Here is a 26,838-nt window from a genome sequence, read left to right as displayed (position 1 = left end):
ATGTCTAAACAGCCACTGGACTCGGCTGGGAAAACGAATAAACTAAAGGGATTATTATAGTGGGTGTTTTCATTGTTTAAGCTTAGCGTTTATAATATGTACTTTTCCTTTTTTAAGAGTGTGCTATTTTAAAAACAATAACAAACAAGTGAGTAGTAGTTTTTTAAACCAAAACAAAATTTAAAAACCTGTAAAAATGTCTGCACATACTTTAGTACAAAGGTATAAGGTAGCTTAACCTAAAAACCCAAGATTTAAGTTTAGCTGGGGCATAATATATTACTTTTCGAGCCAGATCTGACTGTTTTTTATATATATATGATTAAATAATTAGACTACAAAATTATAGCTTTGTTGCTTTCTACTTTTCAGTATATGTTTCGTTTTAAAAAGCATAAGGAGGACCTTCGGATATACATAGATCCTGGGCATGAAGCCCGTTTATGTAGTTTTTTATTGATATATTGACAGTTTGTGTTTAACTAATTTTTATTAACATTATTCTTAAAAAAATTGTATTCCTTTTTTCTTTCAATAGAAGTTGCATGACCTCTTTCACTTCGGCTCTAACAAGCAAATGTATAATTTGACCGTGTCTAAGAGGAAGAGAAGTCATCTATTGAGTTGGCCCCATGAAAAAGCTTGTTATGTTTATTCTAAAATAATTGAGAACACGTGCCCTATCAGCGTCAATCAAGGCAAACAGAGAGTCAGTCAGAGGGCAAGGTGGAGTGGCGAGGAGGCTTTCCTTTCTATAGCAAAACGTTTTCGCACTTATGCACATCATTTAGTGCATTCAACGCTGGGAACCCGCATAAAAGGCACTGCAGTGTGTCCCTTGGTGGTGGCTCGGCGTCTGCGTTAAGTAGCAGGCTAACAACAACAACAACAACGGATTTTGCGATAAGAAATCTTATATCGCTACCCTTCAGCGGGCGCACTTCTGACCCGCTGCGCGTTTCCATGCCAATTTAATCAAATTAATATTCTCACGTGCTCTTTTCTGCTGTCGCACAGCAGGTCCTAAGATAAGGTCAAAGGACAAAACACCCAGCTAATAAAATGATGGACATATGCGCTAGCTGTAGGTGGTCCACGCCTTCTCTCTGTGATGATTTTTATTAGCTAACAATTGAAGGGAAATTCGGAAGGAGGTGTGCCTGAGTCAGTTAGGCCAGGAAAGACTTATATTAATAATTACGCAAGCTTACAAGTATGGGTTATTTACCTATATTGTAAATTCTCTGATGTTGAAAACGAAATTTGCATTAACTAAAATTTGGAGAGCTTTCAGCAAAACGAAGATTAAGGTTTTGATGCAGGTAATTTTAATGTCATAGATCACAAAATAGCTCTTATCAATCCCGACGGAAGCCGGATGTGGCTTTGAAAATCATTGAATAACTTTGGTTGTCAGTTCACTAGAGACTTCAAGTGGTTGTACATGCACTCTTAGTATCAGTATGTCCGAGTTCGAAACTAATCTTCTGTGCTTATTGGCCGCGTGGAGTTTGTGGAATGGATGCGTGGCGGAGGACCAGCATTCGGGCTACGTATGCCTTATCGATGATCCCAAGCCAAATCAGTATGATAACTTTTGCATTGCTGCCCTGCAACCGTTGCTCGACCAAATTACAAGACGCCTGGATAAAGGCAACACGCAGGTGGACATTTTGGTGGGTCAGCAGGCCAAGCTTGAATCACAACTTGAGAAGGTGCTGGAGGTACAGAAAATAATAAACAACCAACTGCAGGCTGTACTGGAAGCCCAACAAGCAGCTTTAGTGGAGACCCGTAACATGATGAAGTTTAAGGTTCCATCAAATTTCGAGCAGATCGGTTCGAGATACTTCCTTATCGTTGAACGTCGCCAGGATTGGAGTAGTGCTGAGATCGTCTGTCTTCGCATGGGAGGATATCTGGCCTCAATTCAAAGCCTTGAAGAACTCACCGCAATCAATGCGAAACTCAAAGGAAGCTCAGCCTACTGGCTGGGCATTAACGATCAGCTCAAGGAGGGCCACTATATATCCGTGGCCTCAAACAAAACGGCAGAATTTTTAGACTGGAGCCCAAGTCTGTCAGGAGACGAACAGCACACGCAAAACTGCGTTTACTTGCTTGAAGGATTTATGAGCTATTTTCATTGTGATTTTCCTGCCTATTTTATTTGCCAGGCAGACAAAGAAATTTAATTAAATTCGTTATGAAAGGCTTAAGTCATTATTTAAGCATTATTTATTATAAAAGAACTAGTAGGTTTTCTCAGACCTCATTTGGATTATATAAAAACTCATTAGCTACTAAAATATCGATTTATTTTTATAATATATCTTTTGAATACCCTTTCCAAGTAATTTAAATGTATTCTAACATGTTAGAGCATTCGATTACTTTTAGTTTTTGGCATTTACCATACTTACTGTTTAGAGGATCTCGTTTCTTCACCCATTTAATGCTAATTGGGGTTTCAAATAATTTAATTGATTGATGTCCTTACAAAATCAGAGACATTTTCCACTCCAGGGACATCACGCTTCGCTCGCTTTACCCGTGATCTTTTGAACACCACCCTAAAGCGCCCGCTTTAGGGCTTTAACCTAATAATGATGTTCGACTTACTTTGCGTGACTTATTTTATTAATAAAACGAGCAAATTTGTCTTGCTTTTTGGTCGCATCATCAGCATCCTGTTTCTTTCTCTCCCTGCCTCTGCCGCCTCGGCGCTGTCTTGCTGCCCACAGAGAGAGTGGGGAGACCACTCTTGAGACCTTGCCAAGAGAAGGACGAACATACTGCGAAAGCAACCCCTTTCCGAGGTGACCGCTGATTGGCTGACAGTAAAACAGGACTTACGCCCCCTTTCTGGGTGTAGGTGGGACGAAATGGTTCGCATTGTGGGTGGTGTACGGCTATGTTGGGGCTTTGATTTCATTAAATCAAGCACATTTCTGGCGCAACACCGAGGGAAACATGTGTCAATACTGAGGGAGCAATATGTATTAAAGCAGAGGCGACCCCACCACCTGGGTAGGAACAGTTGCGTCGGCTCCTCTCTGAGCCCACGGAAACGATTGTTTAATTCAATTATAATAATTGTGGCATTTAATGAATTCAATACGTTGCGACATCAACCAGCCGACAACAATGGCGGCCCTGACACGTTAATTACCAGAAACGGTAGTTGGATGGCGGCGGCAACAGCGGCAGCGATGGGTGGTGGGTGGGCTTAATAGTCAGTCGGACAAAATGGCGGCAGAGCAGCGACGTCGACGCGTTGTTGTGCAAATTATTTGCGGTTATCATGGGTCAATTAAACAACGTTTTTGCCGCATAAGGACCAAAGGACCTAGCTAATCGTGCGAAGAGCGGATGCCTGAAGAGACGGAAAAATGGGAGCTAAAATCGAGCGAGCGGGACAACTAGATGCGCATGCAAATAATGGGGGGTGTTTTCAAAAGGATATCCCCGGAAATTCGGTGGATTCCCCCCATTGGTATCTTCACTAAGCGGGCACCGCAAACAACCAGCTGCATTGGATTGAGGGGGGGCAGCAAGCCCATCTGAGTTGCAGGGGATGTGCCGGGATGCAGGGTTGCTGGACAAGGACTCACCCAGTCGCCCTCTCGCTCGCACGCGCCTCCTGCAGCTCGCCCGCTCGCACATGGATGCTGGCAGCTCGTTTAGAGCAATTTGCTGGTTGATGTGCGGTGATTGCCGCAAAGTCAACGCGACCGTCAACGAGCAAACAACATAAGCGCGTAGCCCAAGGACATACGAGACACGGCATACCCTCGCTCCGCTCTCCGCACCCACATCCGTATCCGTATCCGCATCCGCTTCTGCATCCAGTCCCTCCGACATGGCAATGCTTAATGAGGCCAGCTTGAGTCCCGTGGATGCACATGCAACCACACCTACGCACAGCAAGGTTGCGGTGTCCGGTGGCACCACAATGCTGACCACAAAAACGCCGTTCTCCATCGAGCATATATTGTTTCAAAATTTAAATAGTGCCAATAATAACAGTAGTAATAGCCATAATTATGGTCACAGTCAGAAAATCAGCAGAAATGCAGTGAAAAATGCCAGGAGCGGCAGCTTTGTCCAGGACATAAATCCACATAAACATCCGTCGCAACACTTGCACCCAACGCCTTCGCATCCGTCGGCATCTTCTACCGCGGCAACTGCACCGCGCGGCGAGCAGGGAGCATCGGGATATGGAAGTGAGAATTACGCCAAGTCCTTGCACAGCACTCAACGGTTCGTTTGAAAAATAAAAGTTTATAATACCTTTAGTGTAAATATGTGAACTACTAACAAATTAATTACAAATAAAATATTAAAAATAAACTTTAAGGTTAAAAATTGATAACAGTTGTAGATTCGTTGCTTAACGATATTACCTAGAAGCTATATAAAATTTTGCATCGGTTTGACTTCCCTAAACTACATATATTTCGACTTCGGATAGTTGTAATTAGATCTTAATCACAATATTTCTCGTTTTACTAAATATCCAACATTATTAGTTATCTTAAAACTGGATTTTATACATAAATTCTTAAGAATACAGCAAAAACCATAATATAAAAATTGTTCTCTATCACACTCAAGGAAGTCGTAAATTTCTAATTCGAAACTAAAAAGTTCTTATTTGAAAACAATTTAAAAAGTCACCGTTTTAAATATGTCACTTTTTAAACATTACAAGACCGTTAACCTTGTGTTTAAATGTTGGCCACCATTCACGTTCGAATGCTTTTTATTATAGTGCTGATCAAACGGCGCATCCATTGGGATCTACGGCAGGACATCCGCCACCGCCACCGGTGCCAACATCGCAGCCACCGCCTCCTCCTCCACCAAATGGAGGGACTGGAGCACCAAATGGAGTGCTATATCCCAATGCGCCATACACGGATCATGGATTCCTTCAAATGACCCTCGGATATCTATCTCCATCATCGGGCACCTACAAGTCAGTGGATCCATATTTTCTCTCCCAAGGCAAGTGCCATTTTTAAGAATTTAAACAATTTTAAGAATCGGTATGATCAGTGTTGTCAATAATCCTTAAAACTGAAGTTGCCTTTCAACAAAATAAGAATTATTTCTAAGAAATGCGTTACTTAAATGGTAACGCCATTTGAGGTATAAGTGTTAATCGGAATTTGAGCAATAGTTACTAAATACTATATAAAATATAGGTTGTGGGCAGATTGTGTTTTATTTTAATAAAATTTTTACCAGTGGAATAAGAATAAGTAAAAAGTTATTAAGCTATTACATTAAACAGGTATTAGAAAGGACCATTATTTTCATGTTGCGTTTGTATACATTTCAAGGAGACTTCATAGTATCACGAACCGGTGTAAATGGACATTAACACTGAAAGTTTTCATTTTTGAAAACTATAACTAAGTTAACAAAATTTCGACATTCAACCTTGCAGCCAGCCTTTTTGGGGGAGCACCCTTCTTTGGAGCACCCGGCTGCGTGCCCGAGCTGGCTCTTGGCTTGGGTATGGGTGTGAATGCACTTCGTCACTGCCGTCGGAGGAAAGCGCGCACAGTGTTCAGCGATCCGCAATTGTCCGGCCTGGAAAAGCGTTTCGAGGCCCAACGTTACCTGTCCACGCCAGAGCGTGTGGAATTGGCCACGGCGCTGGGACTGAGCGAGACGCAGGTGAAAACCTGGTTTCAAAACCGGCGGATGAAGCATAAGAAACAGTTGCGTCGGCGTGATAATACAAACGGTAAGTGTTCTCAAATTAAAGTACAAAAAATTATTAAAAAAACAAAATGTATTGGAGTTCTTATTAAGAAACCTGAAATATAAATGAGACTTTGCTAAAAAGAAAAGTTATAAATATTACCAAAAGACTTTCAAAAATGTAGAAAAAGCTGTCTGTGGTTTAAAATTGGTTTCATGTTCAAAGCTACAAAATCAGAGTGCTGGCTAGCTTCTTTAAGAAAACTTTTCGTCTTTCAATTAACCCCTTTTGGCTTTTAGCTGGTGCTTTGAGTTGCCGAAAGTTTTCTTCAAGTTTTCTCCTCAAATCAAATTAGTTCTAAAATCTGTGCAATTTTCTTTGACTTTTCCATTCCGCAGAGCCCGTTGACTTCTCACGCACCGAGCTGGGCAAACAGCCAGGAGGCGAAGCCTCCTCCTCCTCGGTGGACTCCAAGCACGCCAAGCTGAACTCTAGTTCCGGCGGCACGCCCACTCAGCATACAAACGAACATCAGCAATTGCAAATGTGTCTCATGCAGCAGGGTTACTCCACGGATGATTATTCAGATCTCGAGGCGGACACCGAGGACGATGAGGACAACTGCAGTGACGTGGACATAGTTGGGGACTCGAAACTCTACCAGTTAACATAGGCGGTTTGATCTAAGTTTAAAATTAAAACTTAATTTTGGCGAGATACCAAGTTTTAAAAATTTATAGTTTTCCACTTTTTGCGTTTTTATTTCAAGCCTAGAATTATTACTGTAAGCCTGGACAATATTAGGTGTTAATAGTTTACAATTTGTGCACTTTTTCCGTACCTTTAAAAGCTGCCATTGCATAATCAATATGCGTATCTAAAAATTAAAGTCATCTGATTGTATTTCCCCCCAGAGATAAAATAAAAACAAAAGCCTTGTAAATATTAAATAATTTTTGAATGAGCTGCATTCTAGTCGTGTATTAACCATACATCTAATCAAACTTAGTGATTGTATTCTAGAGTACAATAAAGGAACAAAACAGAATAATATGAAGTGTATTGTTTTACCTGGTTACTGGGGTGAGCAAGTATTCTTCCCTAATTTAGAGTCTTTTGGCAATCAAATCCAATTGACAAAATAAAGTAGTATCTAATATCGTAAGCACAAAGCGTTTGATTATGGGGTTGACTGTATGGTATAAATTGGGGTTGAATGAACCCACTTAACAATGTTAAATTTTACCCAGACATTTTGTTTTGTAAGGGTGAGTATATGTGGGTGTATGTTAAATAGTCCTAATTGTTTCTTAATTATGGTTTAAAAAGAATTCCCAAAAAGCTAAAGTTAGTTTTAAAAATTCAGGTTATTCAACTTTAAAAATTGTTGGGCCTCTGGCCACAGGATCATTGTAATGGTAGAAATTCATACATTTAAAATGACTGGCAGGAAATATATTCTGGGTATCAGCATTTTAAGACTAAAGTCCATGCCACATAGATGAAATAATCGCTTAAATCAGCTTGAGCATTTTTAAAAACATACATGATTAAATTTTGTATTATAAATATGTAATCATTCATTCAAAATACAACTTTTTTAAGGCTACATATATATATATATATTTTTAGGTTCTAATTGGTACGTCTAGTCAAACGAAATTTAACAACAAATCCAGAGATAGAAGTAAAAAAATAATCTAATCAAAGGTCGCAGCAATGACAAGATTTAAAATATACTTCTATATACATTTATAGCCACATATTCGTAGGTCTGTTTATATGTACTTATAGCTATAGCTTATCATTATTGATAAGTTAAATCTAAAGAGACGAGCCTCCCCATCGATCGGTAGAAGTTGTAAATAAAAGTCATACAAGCCACTTCATAATGGAATGGAATATACTAACTGGGGTCCTTAGTTTTTATAAATATATATTTAGAACCAGTACAATTTTTATTATTTTGAAATATTTTGTATGTATATATATTATTTTATTATTATGTAAAAACCTATGCTCTTTTCTCTTTATATTCCAACTTCAAATTGTCTCTTCATCTTCAACTCTCTTCAAGTGGAACTCTCTCTTTTATATACTGGCGTTTGTATATGTTTTACGCGATATCAGTTCGTTACCAGCGGGAAAGTATAAAAAACAAAGTGAACCCAGTCGTACTCTAAATACCCTTTAAACCAGATCTAAAAGAAAACAACAATCAAAATAATAGAACAATTCAGAAGCATTACTTAAATTATCATTTTATTTGCTAAATACAAAAATAGAAACAATAAAAAATGTACATCGAGGTGACTTTTTCGAGGTCTCGCCAGTAGACTCTTATCGCAGTAGAGTGCGTGTCAAGCTCCTCCAAAAGTGAAAATGTATCTTCGTAGAGTATCCCCCAAGCAGTGACGTTTTCTGTGTAGCCGTGGACGTGGACTAAAGCCAACAAGCAGTCTAGTCTCTTTAGTACAGCCGACGCCTGCGGTTCGTTTTTCGTTAGTTGCCTGTCTTGTCTTCCCCGTGTTGTAAGTGAAAGTGCATTTCGTTCTCTTGAATTCTTCGAAGCTCCACAAGTGTCCCCAGGGGTCACGGCCATGTTGAGGACAAGTCTGAAAAACATTTCATTCCCTTTTGTACGGAAGAATAGTGCATATATACAGCATACACATGATTAGCTCTTAAAAATACAGAGCCTACATATATCTCATGGTATATGTATGTTCAGCTAATCGAGTCTTCTTGAGAGTCTTTCCAAAAATAAATAAGGGGGCACGTGTCAATATATGTATGTACATGTGTATGAATAAAAATCGCCCGGAAGAAATATTATTTTTTCCAGTTCGGTTTTATATAATTTCCTTGATACATTTGTACATATTTGTAGAACGAACCGGTTATCATCTACCAAAAATAAAACCAAAACAAGACACACAAAAAACACGTATACGCAGAATGACAAGTTTTGATAGTGACTTTCCATGAAACAAGCCCCTTAAAGCAAAGAGAGATAAGGCCTATGTTATAGTGACACTAGCGAACTTAAAAGGTCCTCTGACTTGACCTTCAATAGAAGGAACTTGAGCACTAAGTAATAATTGGTTATTGTTTCTATTTTGATGGATCCCCACAGGAACCGCATAATTTAGAGAGCATACTAGTGCCCAATAATGGCGGCCAGTAATGGTAATTGTAAGTGACCTTGCTTTCTACTCCTTGCCTGCCAGTTGTGTGAAACTTGCCCTCCGCTTTCCCAAAGTTGACTATTTCTACTCTGCACCTCCTGAATCCCCCGCAGCACTTCCCGAAATTGACTTTGCTAATTAATATTTGCAAACTAGTTACATGCTTTATTCAAGATTGAAGAGTAATGATCAATTATATGTTATTTTTTCTTTACACTTTTCAATACAAAATATAATATTTAATATTTGTGTATATATAAATCTAAGCTATATATGTATTTCCAAAGTTTTTGTATTTGTATCTAAAGATAGGAATTGTTAGAAGTAGTAACAATCGGATTTTTTATATCGCACGTAGTTCATATGTGTTTTCTATTGTAACTAACTTTTCAACGATAAAAACACACAATTTAAGCTTTATTGCTTTTGTATGCAAGAATGTAATATAGAAATTAACACGTCTGAAATATATGTTTAAAAATTTTTAACTTTGTAACAAGCATTTCACTCTTTAACTTTATTTTTTGTTTGCTGTATTTGATGTATGTAAGCTGAATAATAATGTTACTGCTTACATTTAATCCACCAAATCTAAAGTTCCCGAATAATTATGTTGTATTTTCATAGCCAAAATGAGTCAACAAGGACCTGCCTTCGACTCCAATGCGATGACGCTCACCCGCTTCGTGCTCCAGGAGCAGCGAAAATTCAAGAATGCCACCGGAGATTTGTCGCAGCTCCTTAACTGCATCCAAACGGCTATTAAGGCCACGGCCTCGGCGGTACGAAAGGCCGGAATTGCCAAGCTCCATGGCATAGCCGGTGACATTAACGTCCAGGGTGAGGAAGTGAAGAAGCTGGACGTTTTGTCTAATGAACTGTTCATCAATATGCTTAAGTCCTCATATACAACATGCCTGATGGTTTCCGAGGAGAATGAGAACGTGATTGAGGTGGAGGTAGATAAGCAGGTAAGAGTTTAATCATTTTAACAATTTAAAAATTTTTAATTTAAGCCTTTTTTCTTTTTTACTCTAATTTAATTTAAAATTGTTTTAAATATACCCGACTCTACATATATTGTTCTTTCCTTCTTAGGGTAAATACATTGTTTGCTTTGATCCGCTGGACGGATCCTCAAATATCGACTGCCTCGTGTCCATTGGTTCGATTTTCGCCATTTACCGCAAGAAGAACGACAATCCGCCCACAGTTGAGGATGCCCTGCAGCCAGGCAATCAATTGGTGGCCGCTGGATATGCACTTTACGGCTCTGCCACGGCCATTGTTCTGGGCCTTGGCTCGGGAGTTAACGGCTTCACCTATGATCCGGCCATCGGTGAGTTCATCCTGACCGATCCCAACATGCGGGTGCCAGAGAAGGGCAAGATCTACTCGATCAACGAGGGATACGCGAGTGACTGGGACGCGGGTGTCCTAAACTATATTGCGGCCAAGAAGGATCCCAGCAAGGGCAAGCCATACGGAGCCCGTTACGTCGGCTCCATGGTGGCCGATGTTCACCGCACCATCAAATACGGAGGCATCTTCATCTACCCAGCCACCAAGTCGGCTCCCAATGGCAAGCTGCGTCTCCTCTACGAATGCAACCCCATGGCCTATCTGATGATTCAGGCTGGTGGACTGGCCAGCGATGGCAAGATTAGCATTCTGGACATTGTTCCCAAGAAGATACACGAACGCAGTCCCATTTTCTTGGGATCCAAGTCTGACGTCGAGGAAGCTCTTAGTTATCTGAAGTAATTTTTATTATTAATGAATAAAGAAAAATTTTAAATTTAAACAAATTTTTCAAATTTTAAATTTAAAAAGGAAATAGTTGCAAATTAAATGCAAACTTTACAGAACGCTATATTTAGACCTATATTTTACGTCTCCCATATCAAGACAGGTTTGCAATTCAAATATTCTCCTTGAAATTATAAAATCAGAAGTTTGATAATTATAATTATCAAGTAGCCGCAATGGGGTTAAACATATACATAAACATATACCACAAAACCGCAAAAACATGAAATATTAGTAAAGAGATACAACATAATCTAAGGATTAGCAAGTGAAATGTTAAACTCTTTTTAACTTTAAAAGCAAAATTAAAACCTTTTTTATTCTAATGTAATGAACAATTTTAATTAACGCGCCATATTGTTTCCGATTTTGTTCAAGAAAAAAGTGTTGGTAAATGTAACAAAACCATGAATATCGAACTATCGACAGTAGAAAACGCATTTTGATGGTTCAGCTGTTTAAATTCCTGTTAAAATCCACAAAGGCGGTAGGAATGTGATTAAAAATCCAAATTAAAGTAATCCAATTGATTTCCGTCCTAGCCCGCCCGAGCCCACTTCCGACCCAGCTTCCTGGACACATTGCGGCTGGCCGTGCGAGGAGGACATGGGGGAAACGGGTTGCCCAAGTACGGAGGAGTCGGTGGTCAGGGTGGCTGCGTCTATTTGGTGGCCAAGGAGGGGCTTACGCTGCGCAAAGTGGCCCAGGGATTGCGGGACAAACGTGTGGCAGCGTCTAGCGGCGAGGACAGCAGCAAGGCAAGCATCTTCGGACGACGCGGAGTGGACCAGCGCATCGAGGTGCCGGTGGGCGTTCAGGTGTATGACGAGCGCCACAAACTGATCGCTGATCTCAACGAAAACGACTCAACCTGCATTGTGGCGGGCGGAGGAACTGGTGGTTGCACAGGAACTAACTTTTTGGGACGTCCCGGCGAGAGCCGCACTGTGAATTTGGACCTGAAGCTGATAGCGGATGTGGGACTCGTCGGGTTCCCCAATGCGGGGAAGAGCACGCTGCTCAAGGCCGTCTCAAATGCAAAGCCAAAGATTGCGGCTTATCCGTGTAAGTAATTCGTTTGCCAGCTCTCGAGTTTTCCGTAAAGTAAATATAATTTTCATTTTCAGTCACCACCATCCGGCCACAGATTGGTACCGTGGAGTACAGCGACTTGCGCTCCATCACCGTGGCAGATCTTCCTGGTCTCATCGAGGGGGCCCACGCCAACTTCGGCATGGGCCACAAGTTCCTCAAGCACATCGAACGCACCCGCCTACTCCTCTTCATGGTGGACATCTTCGGCTTCCAACTGAGTCCCCGACACCCGCATCGCGATTGCCTGGCCAACATTTACGCCCTGAACAAAGAGTTGGAGCTGTACGACCCAACCCTGTTGGAAAAGCCCAGCGTGCTGTTGCTAAATAAAATGGACAAGGAAGGCGCCAGCGAGATCTTCACCAGACTAAAGCCGGTCATTAGCGACTTGGCTAGCGGACTGTCGCAATGCCCCGAGGAACTGCGTCCGAGGCAAGTACTTAAGTTCGAGAGCGTAGTGCCCATTTCGGCAATGAACTCTACGAAGGTGACACAAGTAAAGTCGCAGCTACGGCGGACGCTTTTACGACTGGCGGAGAAGCAGTTCCTGGCAGATGAGGAGCAAGTTAAAGAGCAGCTGCAGCAGCGCGTGGGTCTGGTTGGGCCGAAGATTACTTAGTTGGTATGTAGATGTGAATTGGTATAAATATTTTAATTATTCAGTTGCCGATATCTTTGTTATTTATACTATAAGAGCACAAAGGTTCACTATATTCTGTGTAAATAAATAGCCTTATACTTTAATGAGTGTAAATACTATTTATACTTGAGTTGTAGTTTGTCTAGCAAGTGGTCAATTGCTTCCTCATCAAGTTCATCGTCGTTTGGAATGATAAAGTCAAACCCGTCGAAATCATCCAGATCACACTCTGAGGACACATCGTCAATGCCCGCAGAAAATGTCCAACCACGCGCAGAACGTGTTTCTGGGCGGGAAGTGAGGCGGATCGTCAGAACCTTGTCTTTGCTGAATGTTTCGCAAAACCACTTGATATCGTTTTTGCGTCTCACATCGCTGACCAACACATAGGGTATCGCCTGGTGGTCGATTGCATCTTTCATGGCCAGTCTGCAGAAATAGCCGTAATCCTTGGCGCGCACCTCATCACTCCATTCTATCATGTCACGGCGGAACTTTTCCTTATAAGGTCCATCGGTAAGTAATTCACTGAGGTTCAGGTTATGCTTCCGGGCCCACTCGGACTTAATGGGTTCTGAGATTCGAACGATACGGGATCGGCCATCCAATCTATAAAATATAGTACATTTCAACAAGTTTCTAAATTGATGTTTACTTGTTAACATTTTTGGCTTAGTTATAGACTTTGTAAGTTTTGTTTATTTTGAAAAATTATATAAAATAATAATTCCTCAGGGATTTCTACAGGACTTTGTGTTTATCTTACCGCTTTTGCAATCTCTCGGATAAGTAATCCTTTCCACATTTCCGCTTGCCACTGATCAACACAATTTTCAACATTTCTCTGTTTGGGAAACTTTCACTTTTTGTCAAGCGTGCGGTTTCATTTACAAAAGTCTCTGCCCCTTAGATGTGTCTCCAATACAGCGTGACGGATTTCTTAAAGGGGTTCTGCGCCCAGACGACCTAAGCTAAGCCTCTGACATCGATGTCGTGTTTATTGTGTTGGTGCAAATGTTTTATAGAAATTAAACATTCAGTATTGTTATTCAGATTGTTTACCTTTTGTATTTCACTGTAAATGTGACCAAGACTTGACTGAAGAAATATACCAAAATACACTGTAATTATTTAAATATTAAGTGCGGTTAAAAAAGAATTGAAACAAATTGGATTAAAGTTGTATAGTGAGGTTTACAAAGCATTTAATAATTTGGTTTTCATGAAATGTGTAGTTAGAAAACTATCTGAAAAGTTTCATTCAAATAGCTTCAAAGGTGAGATGGCTAGATCGTCTCGGTATATGGCCGGAAATGTAGTAAAATTACAATGAAAGGGTGCTAATTTTAATAAGCAGTAAAGACAGCCGAGCTGTATTCACTGAATTCAGAGACAGGTATATCTTCAATCACTATTCATATTATATTTAAAGTAAAAGTTGTTTACTACTTATGTTGGGCATCTTATATCCCCATTAAATACATTTTATTTTCCTCTTAAAGTACATGTACATATGTAATTTACTTAACTAAAAGCCGTGCCTGCGTTAAAATCTCCTGCCCCTGGACTTGGGTCGTAAATCTGTCCCTCATCTGTAGTATTGCGATTTCTGCCAGTTTCCACCTAAGCCGCCCACTGCCATCTCAGCAGAGCCACCACCTTGGACCGCACTTGATCCGCCAGCGCCAGGAACGATATTGTTTGAACTTGCAGCAGCTGGCTGACCCCCCGAACCACTCCCAAATGAGGCAAGAACGCTGCTGTAGTACGAGGCATCCGCCACAGACTCGGATTGGTGGGGCGGACCCTTCTTTAGGCTCTGGTGTAACGAGGCCTTTCCCTGATGGCAGTCAACGGCGTTGGCATTGTTGATCCTTGCCAGATTCGCCAGAGTTAGCGTAGAGTGCCCATGGATGGCATTTGGGGCGGCGACGGATCCTGGCGGTGGTATAGTACCGATGCCTCCGAGGACGGGGAGTGGGCGTAACAGGGGGCGGGAAACGGAGGCTGATGTGGGGACAGACGACTCGGAGAGCTGCAAGGGCAAGCGATTTTATAGACAGGACAGCTTAGTTTAGGAGCCATAGCTACCACTCGCCTTGCGCTGCTTGTGCAACTCCAGGCCCACGCCGCCCAGATCCGTCAGCTTGGGTTCCGCCATGGGAGCCCCCAGCTGGGGCAGCGGCTGAAGCGATAGCTGAGGCGCTACATGCCTGTGATTAATATGTGCCTGCAGGTCCCGTTGCGACAAGTACGTCCGTCGGCAACCGGAGCTGCCGTAGCGACTGCCACCATGCGTGCACATAAACACGGTGCCCAGGCCACTTTGTTCCACGCGCAGCACCTTGTCGGTGCACCGGGGACAGTTTTTTATGGGATCGGCGCGGGCGCACTTAAGGCAGAAGACATGCTTGCAGGGTATCATCCGGCCGTAGACGAGGATCGGCTTGTCGCACTGATCGCAGCAGTGGATCATCGGATTGAGCACCTTTTCGCCGATCAGGCTCACCTTGTGGTTCCACTTTAAGCGCAGCATTGGCTCTGGTGGCCCACGCGACAATGTGGTGAAGGTGGGCGCTTCCAGCTGCGATATGTCTGCTTCCATGTCAACTGGAAATCAAAAAAGAGGGACGGTTTTAGCTTATGATGACCCTGTTTCTGGCTTGGTTAAGCCTTCTTACTTGTCTTGCTGTGTACAGGCGGTAACATCTGCTGGGGCTCCGGAGGTGCCATGTCCTCGCTCATTGCTCCTGCGGCCGTTGGTGGTGGGGAGTTGACCACCTCCATATCGCCGGCATCTTTGTCCAAATCTAGCATCACAGCATCCATTGGTGGCTCTTGTATGTCTGCAATGCTGGTGGCCAGGGCTGACGCGGAGCCGGTAGCCGAGCCCGACCCTGCCATACTGTTGTCATCAATCTTCTTGCCACGTCCGCGACCTCTGCCTCGACCACGTCCGCGAGCTCTGGTGCCGCGTCCGCGTCCGCGACCCCGCTTTACTTCTTCTGTGTCCATTTATTTCCTTCAGATCTTAGGGCTTCCAGTTTGTTGCGTTTTCTTTTTCGTTTGCCTTGTTGTACCCTTCTTAGAGATGGGTCGCTCCGTCGCGATAACAATGATGCCAATCTAGCCATTTAACGGCTAGATTTATTAATTCCTAAATAAAACTATCTTTGACGTTATTCTTATATAAGTTATATTTTTATAAGTATATTTTCTTTGTTATTTCTTTTATGTTTTTGTATATTTTTGTATTTTACTTCACTTTTGAACAACCAATGCCGACCGATATTTCGTCAAACATCGATATCAACCTAAACATCGAAAAACTTCTGAAAACATCGCTAAAAAAGTATCGATGCTCGATGCATCAGCATCTCTAGATCCAGCCATCATCCAATATGTTTACGCTGAATAAAAGTTTATTTATAATTAATTGCTGAGCTTTTCGATGGCTGCCGCCGCCCATTTGGAAGAGCAGGCAGTTCCAGCGGATCCCGCCAGCGACTGGCATCTGTGGTGTCGACTATGCGCCAATGATGACATCCAGGGCAACATGAATGTGTTTCTCAAAAACGATGGGGACGCATCTTCCGGGGATCTCTCACTGGCCACCGCCATCGGCAAGTACTTTTGGGTGAATGTACGTGTGATTTAACCATAGGAAGTTTGAAAGTCATCAGAGCTCTATATTCCTAGATATCACGAGGTGAGGACTTGCCGGAGATGATATGCTGCGAGTGCCTTACGCTTGTCACTTCGCTGGTGAACTTCTCGGAACGCATTACCCGCGTCCAAAAGCTGTTCTGCATCCTGCAGAGTGCCTCGGGTAAAGATGTGTCGCTGAATGTCCAGGAGCTGCGCTCCAAATTCGGCCTGCTTGAGGAGGCGCCAGGAACGGAGGTTCACTACGTGGATGAGAAACCCAAGTTGGGGATACAAGTGGGTTTGCTGCCAGAGGAGCCGGAGCTTCTTGAAGAACTTGAAAACCCCTTGACTCCGGAGGGAGAACATGAGGAGCAGGCCGCGGAACAAGGCGAACAGGGAGGGCCTTCAGGATCTGACAATCAGGATCCAGTCTATGAAGCCGACGATGATGCTGCACTGGTTAAACTATGCGATGAATATGACTTTCCTGAGCATAGTTCCTCCTCTAAAGAAGAAGAAGGCGGCCGCCTCACCCTCTCCCCCCACAAGCAAGAGAAAGCTGAGAAATGTGAGCTAGATTCCGATCCCGATCCCAATAAAAGCCACCAGTGCAGTAGATGCTTGCGAACATATGTCACCGCCAGGTCGCTGCACAGGCACATGCGCCAGGATCACTGGAAGGCCGAGTCAGCTGGCTCTGACCTGTTCACCTGCACGGAGTGCTCCAAGAAGTTCCGCACCCACTACCAGCTGGAGCGGCACAGTCAACGTCACCTGCCCCTGACCGTTGCCAAGCCAAAGCAGCATGCCTGCAACAGTTGCGACAAGAAGTTCGCAAGCAGCGCTTCCGCCACACAACATGCCCAGTACATGCACCTGGACGAACGGCCGAGACCAGTGATCTGTGAACAGTGCGGCGTCGGCCTCCATTCGATGAGCGCCCTAAAGGAGCACGTGTTAAAGCATACGGACTACGCCCCCTTCGAGTGTGATGTGTGCAAGAAATGCTTCAAGTCAGCCAACCGCCTGAAGCACCACAAGGAGACGCACGATCCGCACAAGTATATCTGCCCCGAGTGTGGCATGCAGCTGAACTCCCGGCCCACGTTAAATCGACACCGGTTAGTCCACACCGATCAAATGCAGCACAAGTGCGACTACTGCGGCAGGGAGTTCAAGCGAGCCAAGGCGCTAAAAAACCATCTCATCCTGCACACTGGACTAAAACCCTACTCATGCGACTTCTGTGATCGCACCTTTGCCAATGGCTCAAACTGTCGCACGCACAAGAAGAAGGCGCATCCCGAGGAGCTGGCGGCCCAGGAGGCGTCGGGTGGAGGCAAAACCTACAACAGGAATATACCGAAACTAGAGGCACTCAAGGCATTGTAAGTGCTACAGTCTAGAGTATAATATAAAGTTAGTTAGTTCTTTATTAATAATTTTCAGCACCAAAAACAAGGACAACTTGTCACCGGTAGCAACCAAACAGAGCGGCTGTTTCGCCTTCGGAAAAAAACCCAAGCCACCGGTCAAGGGGAATGACAGCAATCTCAACTTCAAAACGGATCGCAACGCTTCCCTTCAAGAGTCAGAGTCTGAGCCAGCGCCTGAGCTCTCAGCTCAACCTGATCCTTCAGAATCGGCTATATCCACGATAGACAATATATACAACCACATCATGATTGAATATCGCTAGGCCCAACTATTACTATTGCAATGACTATGGACTATCTTGTTTTTTGTAAATTTTTCTTTAAATATCATCTACATTTACTACTACTTACCAATATCTTTACTTGCATTGTTAATGTAAGGAGACAGGCAGGCCTATTTATAAACTTAATATTAATAATATATTTTAAAAACTATTGTTTTAAATATTCTATGAGCTTAGATGGTCACTCTGTTAAATAATGTCTTGACGGCTTCAAACGAGTCCCGGAGAGCTAGAGCTGCGCATGTCCACTGGAGGAGGATTGTCAATAAGCCGGAGTCGGAATTGAAGGCAAAGTCACCCCCGTTTTTAGAGTCCATTTCGCGTATAAGGGAATTTAGTTCAGTTGCCAGCGTCTGCTTTCTCGATTCCTCTCCATGGATAACTCTACCATTAAAGTTTTCCTTAAAACTAGTTACATTAAAGATGTGTAAAGTGTTGAGACAATATAAAAGTTAAACTCTGTTTAATTATGGCCACAATTGTTGAAATGAAGTTGCAAGGAGCAGCACTTAATTATGTGTGAACTGAGAAATCAAAAAAATCGATTTATCCTCCAACAAAAACAATCTGCATATAAAATATAAGAAACTGTGGAAACCTAAGTGAATCTAATGGATTGTTTAATTAAAAAACCGTGTGAGAAAGCTAATCAATAAAATAATTAAAACAAGATAATGCAAAATATAAAAAGAAACTCATTCCCGTTATAACCGAAAAATCAAATAAATATATTTGTGATCGAAAATATATTGTAAGTAATGTTCAATTAAATATCAATTCAGTTAAAAATATATACAAATAAAACAAAATAAGGCTTTAAAAATTTAAATAAGTTAAGTGACAACGGGTAGCCCTGGTTTTATCTTCTAGCGGCCACAGCTGTTGTCTGTCTTGCTCACATCCCTGGTTGTAGTTCCGGATTCCGGAATCAGTTCATTTTGAATGCAGTGTCGGTGCAAAATTTCGTTTGCTGCGCGAAATTATGATAAAATCGCTGGTTTTTCTTATTCAAAATGTGATTAAAGTGTGCGCCAACGTCTTAGATGTGTGTGTCCCGAACTGTTGAATAAATGTTTTGCAAATCGCCTCAGTTTAAAGGTGCTTTTCGGTCGTTTTTGTCGGCGTTTTTCGGTTGTTTTTTTGTTTGTTTTACGCACACAACCAGCGCGTGTGTAAGCTGCTCTGCATGTGTGTGCATGCGTGTGAATAAAAAAATCGATTCGCTTGTAAGTTTTTGTCGTTAATTACTTTGCCAGATATTAAAGTAATTCAAGAGTGGAATGTGCAGCATGTGTGTGTGGTCAGGGCAATGTTAAAATCTAGTTGTGCCCCCAGTAGTTCTTTTTTTCGTGGTGGTTGATGTCCCAACACAACGGGTTCGAAGTCTTGTGTGGGCGGACCTGAAGTGTAAACTCAAGAAACACAACATGTGAAAGACCCACAAAACTGCATAAATGTACATACATAACTCCCACTATATGCATTTTGTTGCTTCCATATATTTCCTATGTGTTAAATACTATTGGTTTAAAATCAATTCGGGAATTGGTGACTCTCTAAGATTCACCTTCATGTGCCACCAAAAATCTGTTAAAAATATTGTTAAATATTCTTCAGTATTTGTTTTAACCAGCAGATACAAATGCTGCAATAAGTGCAAGTGTCTAGATTAATTTATCTTATGAATCGATCAGATGTTTTTTTAAAATATCTCATTTAACATACATACTAAGGGCTTAAGTCGCGAAACTTATTAACGCTTGTTAAGTTTCGCCACTTAAGCCCTTAGTATGTATGTTAAATGAGATATTTTAAAAACTTGACCCAAATTGTACTCTCCTGTTGCCTTTGTTCCAAACTTGCCATCCCTTTGTGCTGCTAGTTTCCACCAAAATCAGAGTTTTTCCTCTTTTCCGATTAGTTGCCCTTCTTTTTTAATTATCATATAATACCCCACAAGTTAATTGCCGAAAAACTTATGCTTCGCTGCTGCTTTTGCCTTATCAGTGACAAGCTTTAAGAATAGCTATCCGCTTCCTGTTTTAAGTAAGGCAACATTAAAAACTTGCCCTCCAATTTTATAAGTCGCCAATTCTGTGTCATTTGGCCTGGGCAAATGTACTGTCTATAGTCTAAGAATTTCCCGTTGTTTTTTTTTTTTATATAGACATTTATATCGGCTTCTTCTTTTTCTGCGAAATTATAGCTTTATTACTGCAACAGATTATTAGCATACTGTCACTTTCCTTAGTAATGAAAATAAATTAGAAATTAAAAATTAATTTAATAGATCCCCAAATTTTGAGGATTTAAAGATAAAATTAAATACGTTTTAAGTCTATATTCATTAAAAACAAACAATCGCTTTTCGTGGTTTTTTATTTACGGTCAAGCTAGCTTTAAATTAATTTGATAGTATTTTGGGGCATCAATAATGAAAACCCTTTAGAATGTCTATGTAAAACTTTTTCGTCGAAATACCATTTTAAAATTAAAGACAATGTTTGCTTTTTGTCTAACTTGTGATTAGAATTTTGTACATTAAATTATTTTCTTAACTTATCATAACCTATGTTTTTATGGTAATCGCTTTATATATGTTCGGCATCGAATGATGTCAAATTTTTTTTTTTTTTAAATAATTTTTTGAATAAGCTCAGATGACTTCTTCTTTAGATAGTTCTTGAATAAACATCAAATATTATTCTAACTCAGTTTGTCGGCCTTTATATGCCTGTAATGATTAAGAAATGTAGGGCAAAGGAAGAATTTTTCTAATTGCATCCGTCTTCGATTCACGCTAAACTTTCTGTATTACTCATTCGATTCGCAGGAACCTGGCCCTTAGACTTTGAAACGAAAACCCAATTTCAAAAGTCTTTAAACTATCATATTTATCAAATTAATTGATTAGCGAAACTAAGAAACGGTGTCTCCGCTTATGTGTATAAATATGTTAATATGTGAATATTATTCCCAATCTTATATATACATAAATTCGTATCATAAAAATATACATATAATTGTAGTTAAAAAAGCTTGTTTATATTTTTTATAGGCCTTTTGCTGCCTTCAAATTAGAAATATTTACTTGCTGAATATATGTAGATTTCCTGAACAGATATTGAAGGGAACATTTACCTCAGATAACAAGAGGAGTAATTTTTAATGGCTTTAAATCCAAAAGCCCCAATAATTTATTGAAAATAGTTCTGATATGGCGAAATTTTTATATGAAATACTTCAGAGTTACAGTTTAAGGAATATGCATTCCATGTAGGCTCTGGTTTCTATGACTCCATGAAGTATTAATCTGAATGTCCGTCTTTGTTTTATTATTTTATTTATATTTAACTCACAAAGTTGAGCTATTGCTTTCTTTGCTTTCTTACTAATTCGATTTACAAGGTTTTTAATTTTTTGTAGAAACAAACGCGTTAAAAAATAAAATAAAAGGAAAAACATATATTTTTAAAACCTATTAAGGAAAATACCAATTATTAAGAACAAAACTTTGTTATATATTTGTTTATTACTAATATAATCTATTGAGCTGGTTAGCGACTAATATTTAAATATTTCGTTAAATTATGACAGAAAATTATTAAAACAAAATGACTAAGTAAACATTTTATATACACATGATGTTTAAATTGCTAACAATTTTTTACATCCGTTCATTTGGATCTGAGCATTATTTTACATTTAATTCTATGTTTTAGATTTACCATAAAATACAAGAGTTTCTGGCCTTCTGTAAAGCTTTTAGGCCAATCTGAGCATATTTTCTGGTTATAGCTTATACTCTTAAATTTAAGCACAGCTTTGTAAAACTTTAGTCTTGCAGTTCCAAGAGCTTTTATTACCTTTATAGCGGAAAAACTTTATAACCATACCCTTTATAGCGCTAAAATTGTATATATATTCTATAAATTAAATATAACAGTATACAAGAATTTAATTTCAAGAAAGCTGAAGTAACCTTTCTATAAAATCAAATGTGCATACTTTCTATAAATTAAGTATAACAGTATGCAAGTATTTTAAAAACTTTTATATCAAGAAAGCTAAAGGTACAATTCTATAAAATAAATATAACAGGCTTAAAGTTTCGTAAGCACTGTATTAGGCGAAAACTTTAGGTACTTTTTCTATAAAATAATATAATTGTATTACAGTACATAGCTGTAGAAGTATAAGTGTTTTGCAACTTTGTACTCAATGAGCTAAAAAGGCATTCACAAACGATGTGCCATCCACCCCTATTAGAAAGTTCGAAGTAAGGGGAAAATGAATTTTGGTTCACCCCTAGAATGTTCGAAGTAAGGGAAAAATGAATTTTCGTTCACCCCTAGATGTTTATTTGTGCTATAACCCCCACGCTGCCATAATGAATAGAATGAACATCCCCTTTCTTGCTATCGCAGGAGCAGCTTAGAGAGCTAATAAATGAGCTAAAAGTGCATTATCTCCTCTTTCAAACGCCCAGATATCTGGTTGAGCATTTCGCTTTGCAAAAATAAAAAACTAGCATGCATATAAATTGCAAGTTATTTCCCGGTGCAACTGCTGCGCTGGTTAGACATTGCATCCCCTTGACGGTCACATTTTTATTTGCCAGCTTTGCATTTTGCACCAACAGAAAAAAAAGAACCCAAAGAAATGACTAAAACAAGTAAAAAAGCAAAGCTTTTACTTTAATTAAATGCGTGCGTGTTGGGAAAATTCCAATTTAGAATTTCTCTGACTTTGTTCTATATCCCCCAGATGTTGGTTCCTTGATTAACGGCCGCCGCCTCGGCGCCTCTTTCCTTTCCTGATGCTCCTGGCTCCCCAATGATTTTTCCCTAGCATACTTTTATACTGATTGAGTGTGGCTTATCTGCATTGCCTTGTGCCCGTGCATGAGTGAGTGTACCTAAGCCCGCCTGGGCCTGACATAACTCATCTGATGGTCGTTTATGTCAATTGTAAGCAAATCAGCGCTGGGTCATTATCCATAAAAAATTGTGCCTTCCATATAAGAAAGCAGTCGCAAAACCACCGAGACGAATGTTATTATTTAAATGGGTATACATATAACATATGACGTTCTTACTCTGAGATTATGAAGTGCGTGGGTTGATTTGTAAATCAGAAATAAAAGCGCGTAATAACGTATCTTGCTAGGCCTATCAAATCGGAAGCAATTTTGGAGAGATGCTTGAAGTCAATACAAAAGTAGCTTCTGCGAGAATAAACATTACATAAGGGAAAAGTACTTGCTGCTTAGCAACTTTTGCTTTGCCATTCGGAATTTGAATAGCACCCCTCGCAGAGCCAGACGGTAAAACGCGCTTCCTTTAACCAATAAAATACCAAACTCAAAGATCTTCAAAATAACACTGGAAAATTATGCCCTTGTTTGGGGTATTGTAATTTATTTCGTGGATTGCAGCACATTTAAGAAGACAAATTTAACTCTTTGAAGTCTATATTCTTCATCAGCAACACCTGAGTCACTTTATATTTAAATTCCTTTCATTAAAACGTTAATGTTGAGTTACAAACTCCCAGGGTATACAAAATTCGAGTTCCTTTCTTGTTATTATTGTGACTGCCACTGCTGCTTCGCTTTCGAGTCTGTGCCATAAATTTGAAATATTAAAAAAGATATCGAATGGATTATTTTTAATATATTACCCACCATGTATAAGGGAGAGTGCACATTCCATCCAACGAAAACTGCAGTCTGTAGCAGGCACATTGGGGAAACCCATGGATGCCGAGCTGAAACGAATCGCAATTAGCCTGCTGCAAGTGCCTCTTCCACCAGTCCGGCTCCGTCCACATATCCTTATCCTAGCCGAGTGTTGCTACAAATTACCATCAGTAGCATCCTTTGCCAAAGTCCTACCAACACCCACATCCACTCCGCATTAACATTGCCAACTCTCGAAACAGCACAGCTGGCATTTTCCGCTGCGTAATCCTTTTATTAATCCCCTTGGCTTGTTCTAAAATCCTTTACACTGCTGTTGTCACTTTTGCAAATCATGAATAAGAAACCGCAATCTTAGGAGAAATGTTTATCGGGATTTAATTTTAATGTTAAAAAATATATTTTTAGAAATATGAATCTACAATTAATAATGTAATAATCATTGAAGAGAAGGAAAAGAAATTATAAATTAACTTTTATTTGTTTTTATGATTCGCAATTAAGAAATATTCGCTATAAGTAAATGTTATATTCTTATAAATATTATGTTATATAATACATTTAATTATTTTTTCTATTCCACTCAGAAAAACTTAAATTTATTTTAATTAAGACGACTTGCAACCACAATGTGGTGAAATGAAGAGTTAGGTCTCATTCAGAGATCCTGATTGTCATTACAAAAAGAGTAAAATAAGTATTAGAACTCGGCAGAAATCTTCAACAACCCTTTTTTGTTCAATGTTTAGCGTATATTAAAATGTAATTGGCCAGGGGTATATAGCTTCTCCCTTAGCAGTGAACCATTTCTAAAACTCCTCTCCCCAATCGCCTTACCCTTTTTCCCAGAGAGCGTGGAATATTTATGCGCTCTGTGTAATTTGTGTTGATTATTTTTTGCCCTGTTTGTTGTTACTATGGAGTAAAGCAGCTGCTGGTCCCGGAGAAGTGCTAAAAAGTATTACGCATTTCTTGGCGTATGGTTTTTTAATAAAGCGAATTAATCAGGAGGTCCTCTCCGAAAACGGCAGCGGGAGACGTTGAATCGCTTTCCAACTGGCTCGGCTCACTTGTCCTCTTTCATCTTGCGAGTTGCGCAGCGAAAAGCGCTCAACATTAAAAATTCAAAATGCACTTAACGAAGCATGGCGCGTAAACTGATAGCCAAGATTGGTTAGAGGTGAAGGCTTAGAGCCGGAGGATGCTCACCACTAGTGTTGCTCGGAGCGCGACCTCCTGGCTAAGTACTGTATAAAGAACATTTCTCGGGTATTTCAGCTGTCATAAGTCTGCTATATTTGGTATATAACGTTTTCTAAAAAAAAGGAATTTTAAAATAATTTAAGAGAACTGAGATAATTATTATTATAACTAAAAATTTACGAAACTTATAAGTTATATACATAAATAAAATATCATAAATAATGATTTATTAGAAACAAAATGAAATTATTTACTTTTTTTTAAACATTTTTTGAATGGTATGTGCTTACCGCTCCTAATTTCTTTATTTTTTAATATATTTTTATATATACTTTTTTGTTGAGTCTGCGTCTGCTTTTATTTTTCCTTGGTGCTGTCTTTTCACGCACCACGCGCAACGGTCCTGGGCCAAGTTAATTGAATTAACTTGACTTTGCCACTTAAGCTTTGCCTTTTAATAATAAGCAGACGGTTAAGTACTTTGCAAGAAACTGCTGGCTGTGGGGAAAGAATACATATTTAAATTAGCAACAAAAAAAAAAAAGTAAATGCAAAAATGCAAATAAAGCGATCTAAAACTTGTAAAAGCGAAGACATAAATCATTGCCGGATGGGCTGAGAGTGAGTTAAATGTCAATAAAAGTATGCTCCCCTTGTATTTGGTCAACTCCAGCTGCGAATAAATGTCAGAGTCAACATGCCGTATACGTAATAATGCCATTAGTTAGCGTGCATGCGTGTGTTTGGATATATGCTAAGTGTGCGTCGTTTACCATTGGCTTGTGCAAGTCCACATAAATCAAATAAACAACTCAATTGAAATGTTAGAGCACTAATTTCATAATTATATTGTCATATCCATTATCCTTCCATTGTGGGCGTATTTGTGTGAGTGCGAGTGTAATTGTGAGTGTGAGATAAATAAAGCAAACAAACAAAAGCACTGCATACTTTCGTGGGCAAGATGGTTTTCACCGTCCACCACCATCCACTTTCCACGTTCACATCCACCACGTTTCGACCTTTAGCTTAATGAGTAAATCGTAAACTAATTGCAAGATAATTAATTTTAATTATTTGTGTATTTTACTTGTATTTCACCGCTGGTCTTCTTCGTCGACGCTCCCCCTAAGCGACATAATTAGACGGGGCCAAAAAACGGAACCAACGGAACCATTAAAAGCACATTAGCTTGTTAAGCGATGGTTCGCCCAAGCTCACCTCTTCTCCTTCTATTTCCCGGCGAAATTCCGTGTGCAAGCACCGGGGGATAACAAGAAGAACATACGTGGCAAGCCTTCTCCCTTCTTCTGTTTGTTGTCATTACTCTGTTCATACATCATTATCATTAAAGCGCTAAATTGTTTTGTTGTCTCAGTAGTATACAAATGTATATATAAATTGTCCTGTGAAATGGAGACAGTGTACTTATAGTTCGATATTTGGGCAGTTACACGTTCACCCAACAATTTCATCAATTATTTTCGATGCCATTTTATTGGTCGGGTAAGTGGACAGCATAGTGTTTATAATAAAATGTCCAGGGAATCGGTGCTTTTAGTATGAGTTTTATTTGTTCTTCACTGTAATAATGAGTCGGTAATTTTGAGTTGGGATGGAAGCTTCTTTTGAATTGCTACGTATAATTGCTATCAGAGAAAAGTTATATAAGATATAAGATCGTTTTCGTACTACTGCTAGGAAATAAGTCCTATGTAATTTTAGTATCTTGGAATTAGAATCGCTTCCTAAAAACGTTAAAAAAATAAATTACAATTAATATTATATAAATAATTATAATACTCTCTGCAAGGGTGTACAAATAAAGGTCTTTGAAAAAAAACAACATTTTTTTTGTTTATTCGTAATTTTTTCTTGTCATTCGCCATCGCTTTTCCTTCTTTTAGATGTTGTTGATGTACAGTTACAAGTTTTTGTATGTATATGCCTTACTTTGTACATGTCAACATTAAATATTCATGATGCTTTCGGTGTGGGAGAGAAAAAATATATAGGGAATGGGGTGGAACATGATGTTACATCTTCATACGCAGGAAAGTCGGCTACACTTTTATGCCTAAAACATTTCGTCTCCAAAAATGTTGGTATTAGTTT

At 39.9% G+C, this 26,838-nt stretch overlaps 8 protein-coding genes across 11 annotated transcripts in view; 6 read left to right on the top strand and 2 right to left on the bottom strand.

Annotated features, from left to right (window-relative positions):
• Positions 1 to 1,463: 1,463 nt before the first annotated feature.
• LOC108082668 (accessory gland protein Acp29AB-like) lies at positions 1,464 to 2,195 on the top strand. The gene has a single exon (XM_017178165.1). It carries the CDS (start codon positions 1,464 to 1,466, stop codon positions 2,193 to 2,195), a length of 732 nt encoding a protein of 243 aa, XP_017033654.1.
• A 1,553-nt stretch (positions 2,196 to 3,748) lies between these two features.
• Positions 3,749 to 6,425, top strand: bsh (brain-specific homeobox). Its single transcript, XM_017178232.2, has 4 exons — positions 3,749 to 4,266; positions 4,718 to 5,013; positions 5,459 to 5,761; positions 6,118 to 6,425. Exons 1-4 carry the CDS (start codon positions 3,863 to 3,865, stop codon positions 6,390 to 6,392), a joined length of 1,278 nt encoding a protein of 425 aa, XP_017033721.1. The 5' UTR covers positions 3,749 to 3,862; the 3' UTR covers positions 6,393 to 6,425.
• A 1,749-nt stretch (positions 6,426 to 8,174) lies between these two features.
• fbp (fructose-1,6-bisphosphatase) lies at positions 8,175 to 10,715 on the top strand. 2 transcript variants are annotated; one of them, XM_017178176.2, is made up of 4 exons: positions 8,175 to 8,250; positions 8,856 to 8,914; positions 9,535 to 9,878; positions 10,006 to 10,715. In XM_017178176.2, exons 2-4 carry the CDS (start codon positions 8,893 to 8,895, stop codon positions 10,669 to 10,671), a joined length of 1,032 nt encoding a protein of 343 aa, XP_017033665.1. In that variant the 5' UTR covers positions 8,175 to 8,250; positions 8,856 to 8,892; the 3' UTR covers positions 10,672 to 10,715. The 2 variants fall into 2 exon arrangements, with proteins under 2 accessions (XP_017033665.1, XP_017033666.1); XM_017178177.2 differs by lacking the exon at positions 8,856 to 8,914 and having other exon boundaries at positions 8,188 to 8,250.
• Positions 10,716 to 11,107: 392 nt separating this feature from the next.
• On the top strand, positions 11,108 to 12,473 carry LOC108082834 (GTP-binding protein 10 homolog). Its single transcript, XM_017178397.2, has 3 exons — positions 11,108 to 11,203; positions 11,259 to 11,781; positions 11,844 to 12,473. Exons 1-3 carry the CDS (start codon positions 11,162 to 11,164, stop codon positions 12,428 to 12,430), a joined length of 1,152 nt encoding a protein of 383 aa, XP_017033886.1. The 5' UTR covers positions 11,108 to 11,161; the 3' UTR covers positions 12,431 to 12,473.
• A 48-nt stretch (positions 12,474 to 12,521) lies between these two features.
• On the bottom strand, positions 12,522 to 13,661 carry Pmvk (Phosphomevalonate kinase). 2 transcript variants are annotated; one of them, XM_070289084.1, is made up of 3 exons: positions 13,514 to 13,661; positions 13,218 to 13,430; positions 12,522 to 13,060 (listed from the first exon to the last, which is right to left on the bottom strand). In XM_070289084.1, the coding sequence occupies exons 2-3, from the start codon at positions 13,289 to 13,291 to the stop codon at positions 12,568 to 12,570; spliced, it is 567 nt and encodes a 188-aa protein (XP_070145185.1). In that variant the 5' UTR covers positions 13,292 to 13,430; positions 13,514 to 13,661; the 3' UTR covers positions 12,522 to 12,567. The 2 variants fall into 2 exon arrangements, with proteins under 2 accessions (XP_070145185.1, XP_017033887.1); XM_017178398.2 differs by having other exon boundaries at positions 13,218 to 13,634.
• Positions 13,662 to 13,854: 193 nt separating this feature from the next.
• Positions 13,855 to 15,588, bottom strand: Hakai (E3 ubiquitin-protein ligase Hakai). Of its 2 annotated transcripts, XM_017178394.3 has the most exons (3): positions 15,133 to 15,588; positions 14,550 to 15,061; positions 13,855 to 14,486 (listed from the first exon to the last, which is right to left on the bottom strand). In XM_017178394.3, exons 1-3 carry the CDS (start codon positions 15,464 to 15,466, stop codon positions 14,040 to 14,042), a joined length of 1,293 nt encoding a protein of 430 aa, XP_017033883.1. In that variant the 5' UTR covers positions 15,467 to 15,588; the 3' UTR covers positions 13,855 to 14,039. The 2 variants fall into 2 exon arrangements, with proteins under 2 accessions (XP_017033883.1, XP_017033885.1); XM_017178396.3 differs by having other exon boundaries at positions 14,348 to 15,061; positions 15,133 to 15,587.
• A 136-nt stretch (positions 15,589 to 15,724) lies between these two features.
• LOC108082876 (zinc finger protein weckle) lies at positions 15,725 to 17,980 on the top strand. Its single transcript, XM_017178457.3, has 3 exons — positions 15,725 to 16,094; positions 16,151 to 17,487; positions 17,549 to 17,980. Exons 1-3 carry the CDS (start codon positions 15,903 to 15,905, stop codon positions 17,796 to 17,798), a joined length of 1,779 nt encoding a protein of 592 aa, XP_017033946.1. The 5' UTR covers positions 15,725 to 15,902; the 3' UTR covers positions 17,799 to 17,980.
• A 784-nt stretch (positions 17,981 to 18,764) lies between these two features.
• Lar (tyrosine-protein phosphatase Lar) overlaps positions 18,765 to 26,838 on the top strand; it is a 104,685-nt gene continuing 96,611 nt past the window's right edge. Inside the window, exon 1 of the mRNA XM_070284274.1 lies at positions 18,765 to 19,045. The gene's annotated coding sequence lies outside the window, so the exon portion shown is untranslated. The remainder of the gene's footprint in view (positions 19,046 to 26,838) is intronic.

The sequence above is a fragment of the Drosophila kikkawai genome, chromosome 2L (assembly GCF_030179895.1).
Source record: "Drosophila kikkawai strain 14028-0561.14 chromosome 2L, DkikHiC1v2, whole genome shotgun sequence".
In the NCBI taxonomy this organism is placed as follows: domain Eukaryota; kingdom Metazoa; phylum Arthropoda; class Insecta; order Diptera; family Drosophilidae; genus Drosophila; species Drosophila kikkawai.
Note: the sequence above shows the minus strand (reverse complement) of the source record. Positions and strands in the feature narration are given on the sequence as shown.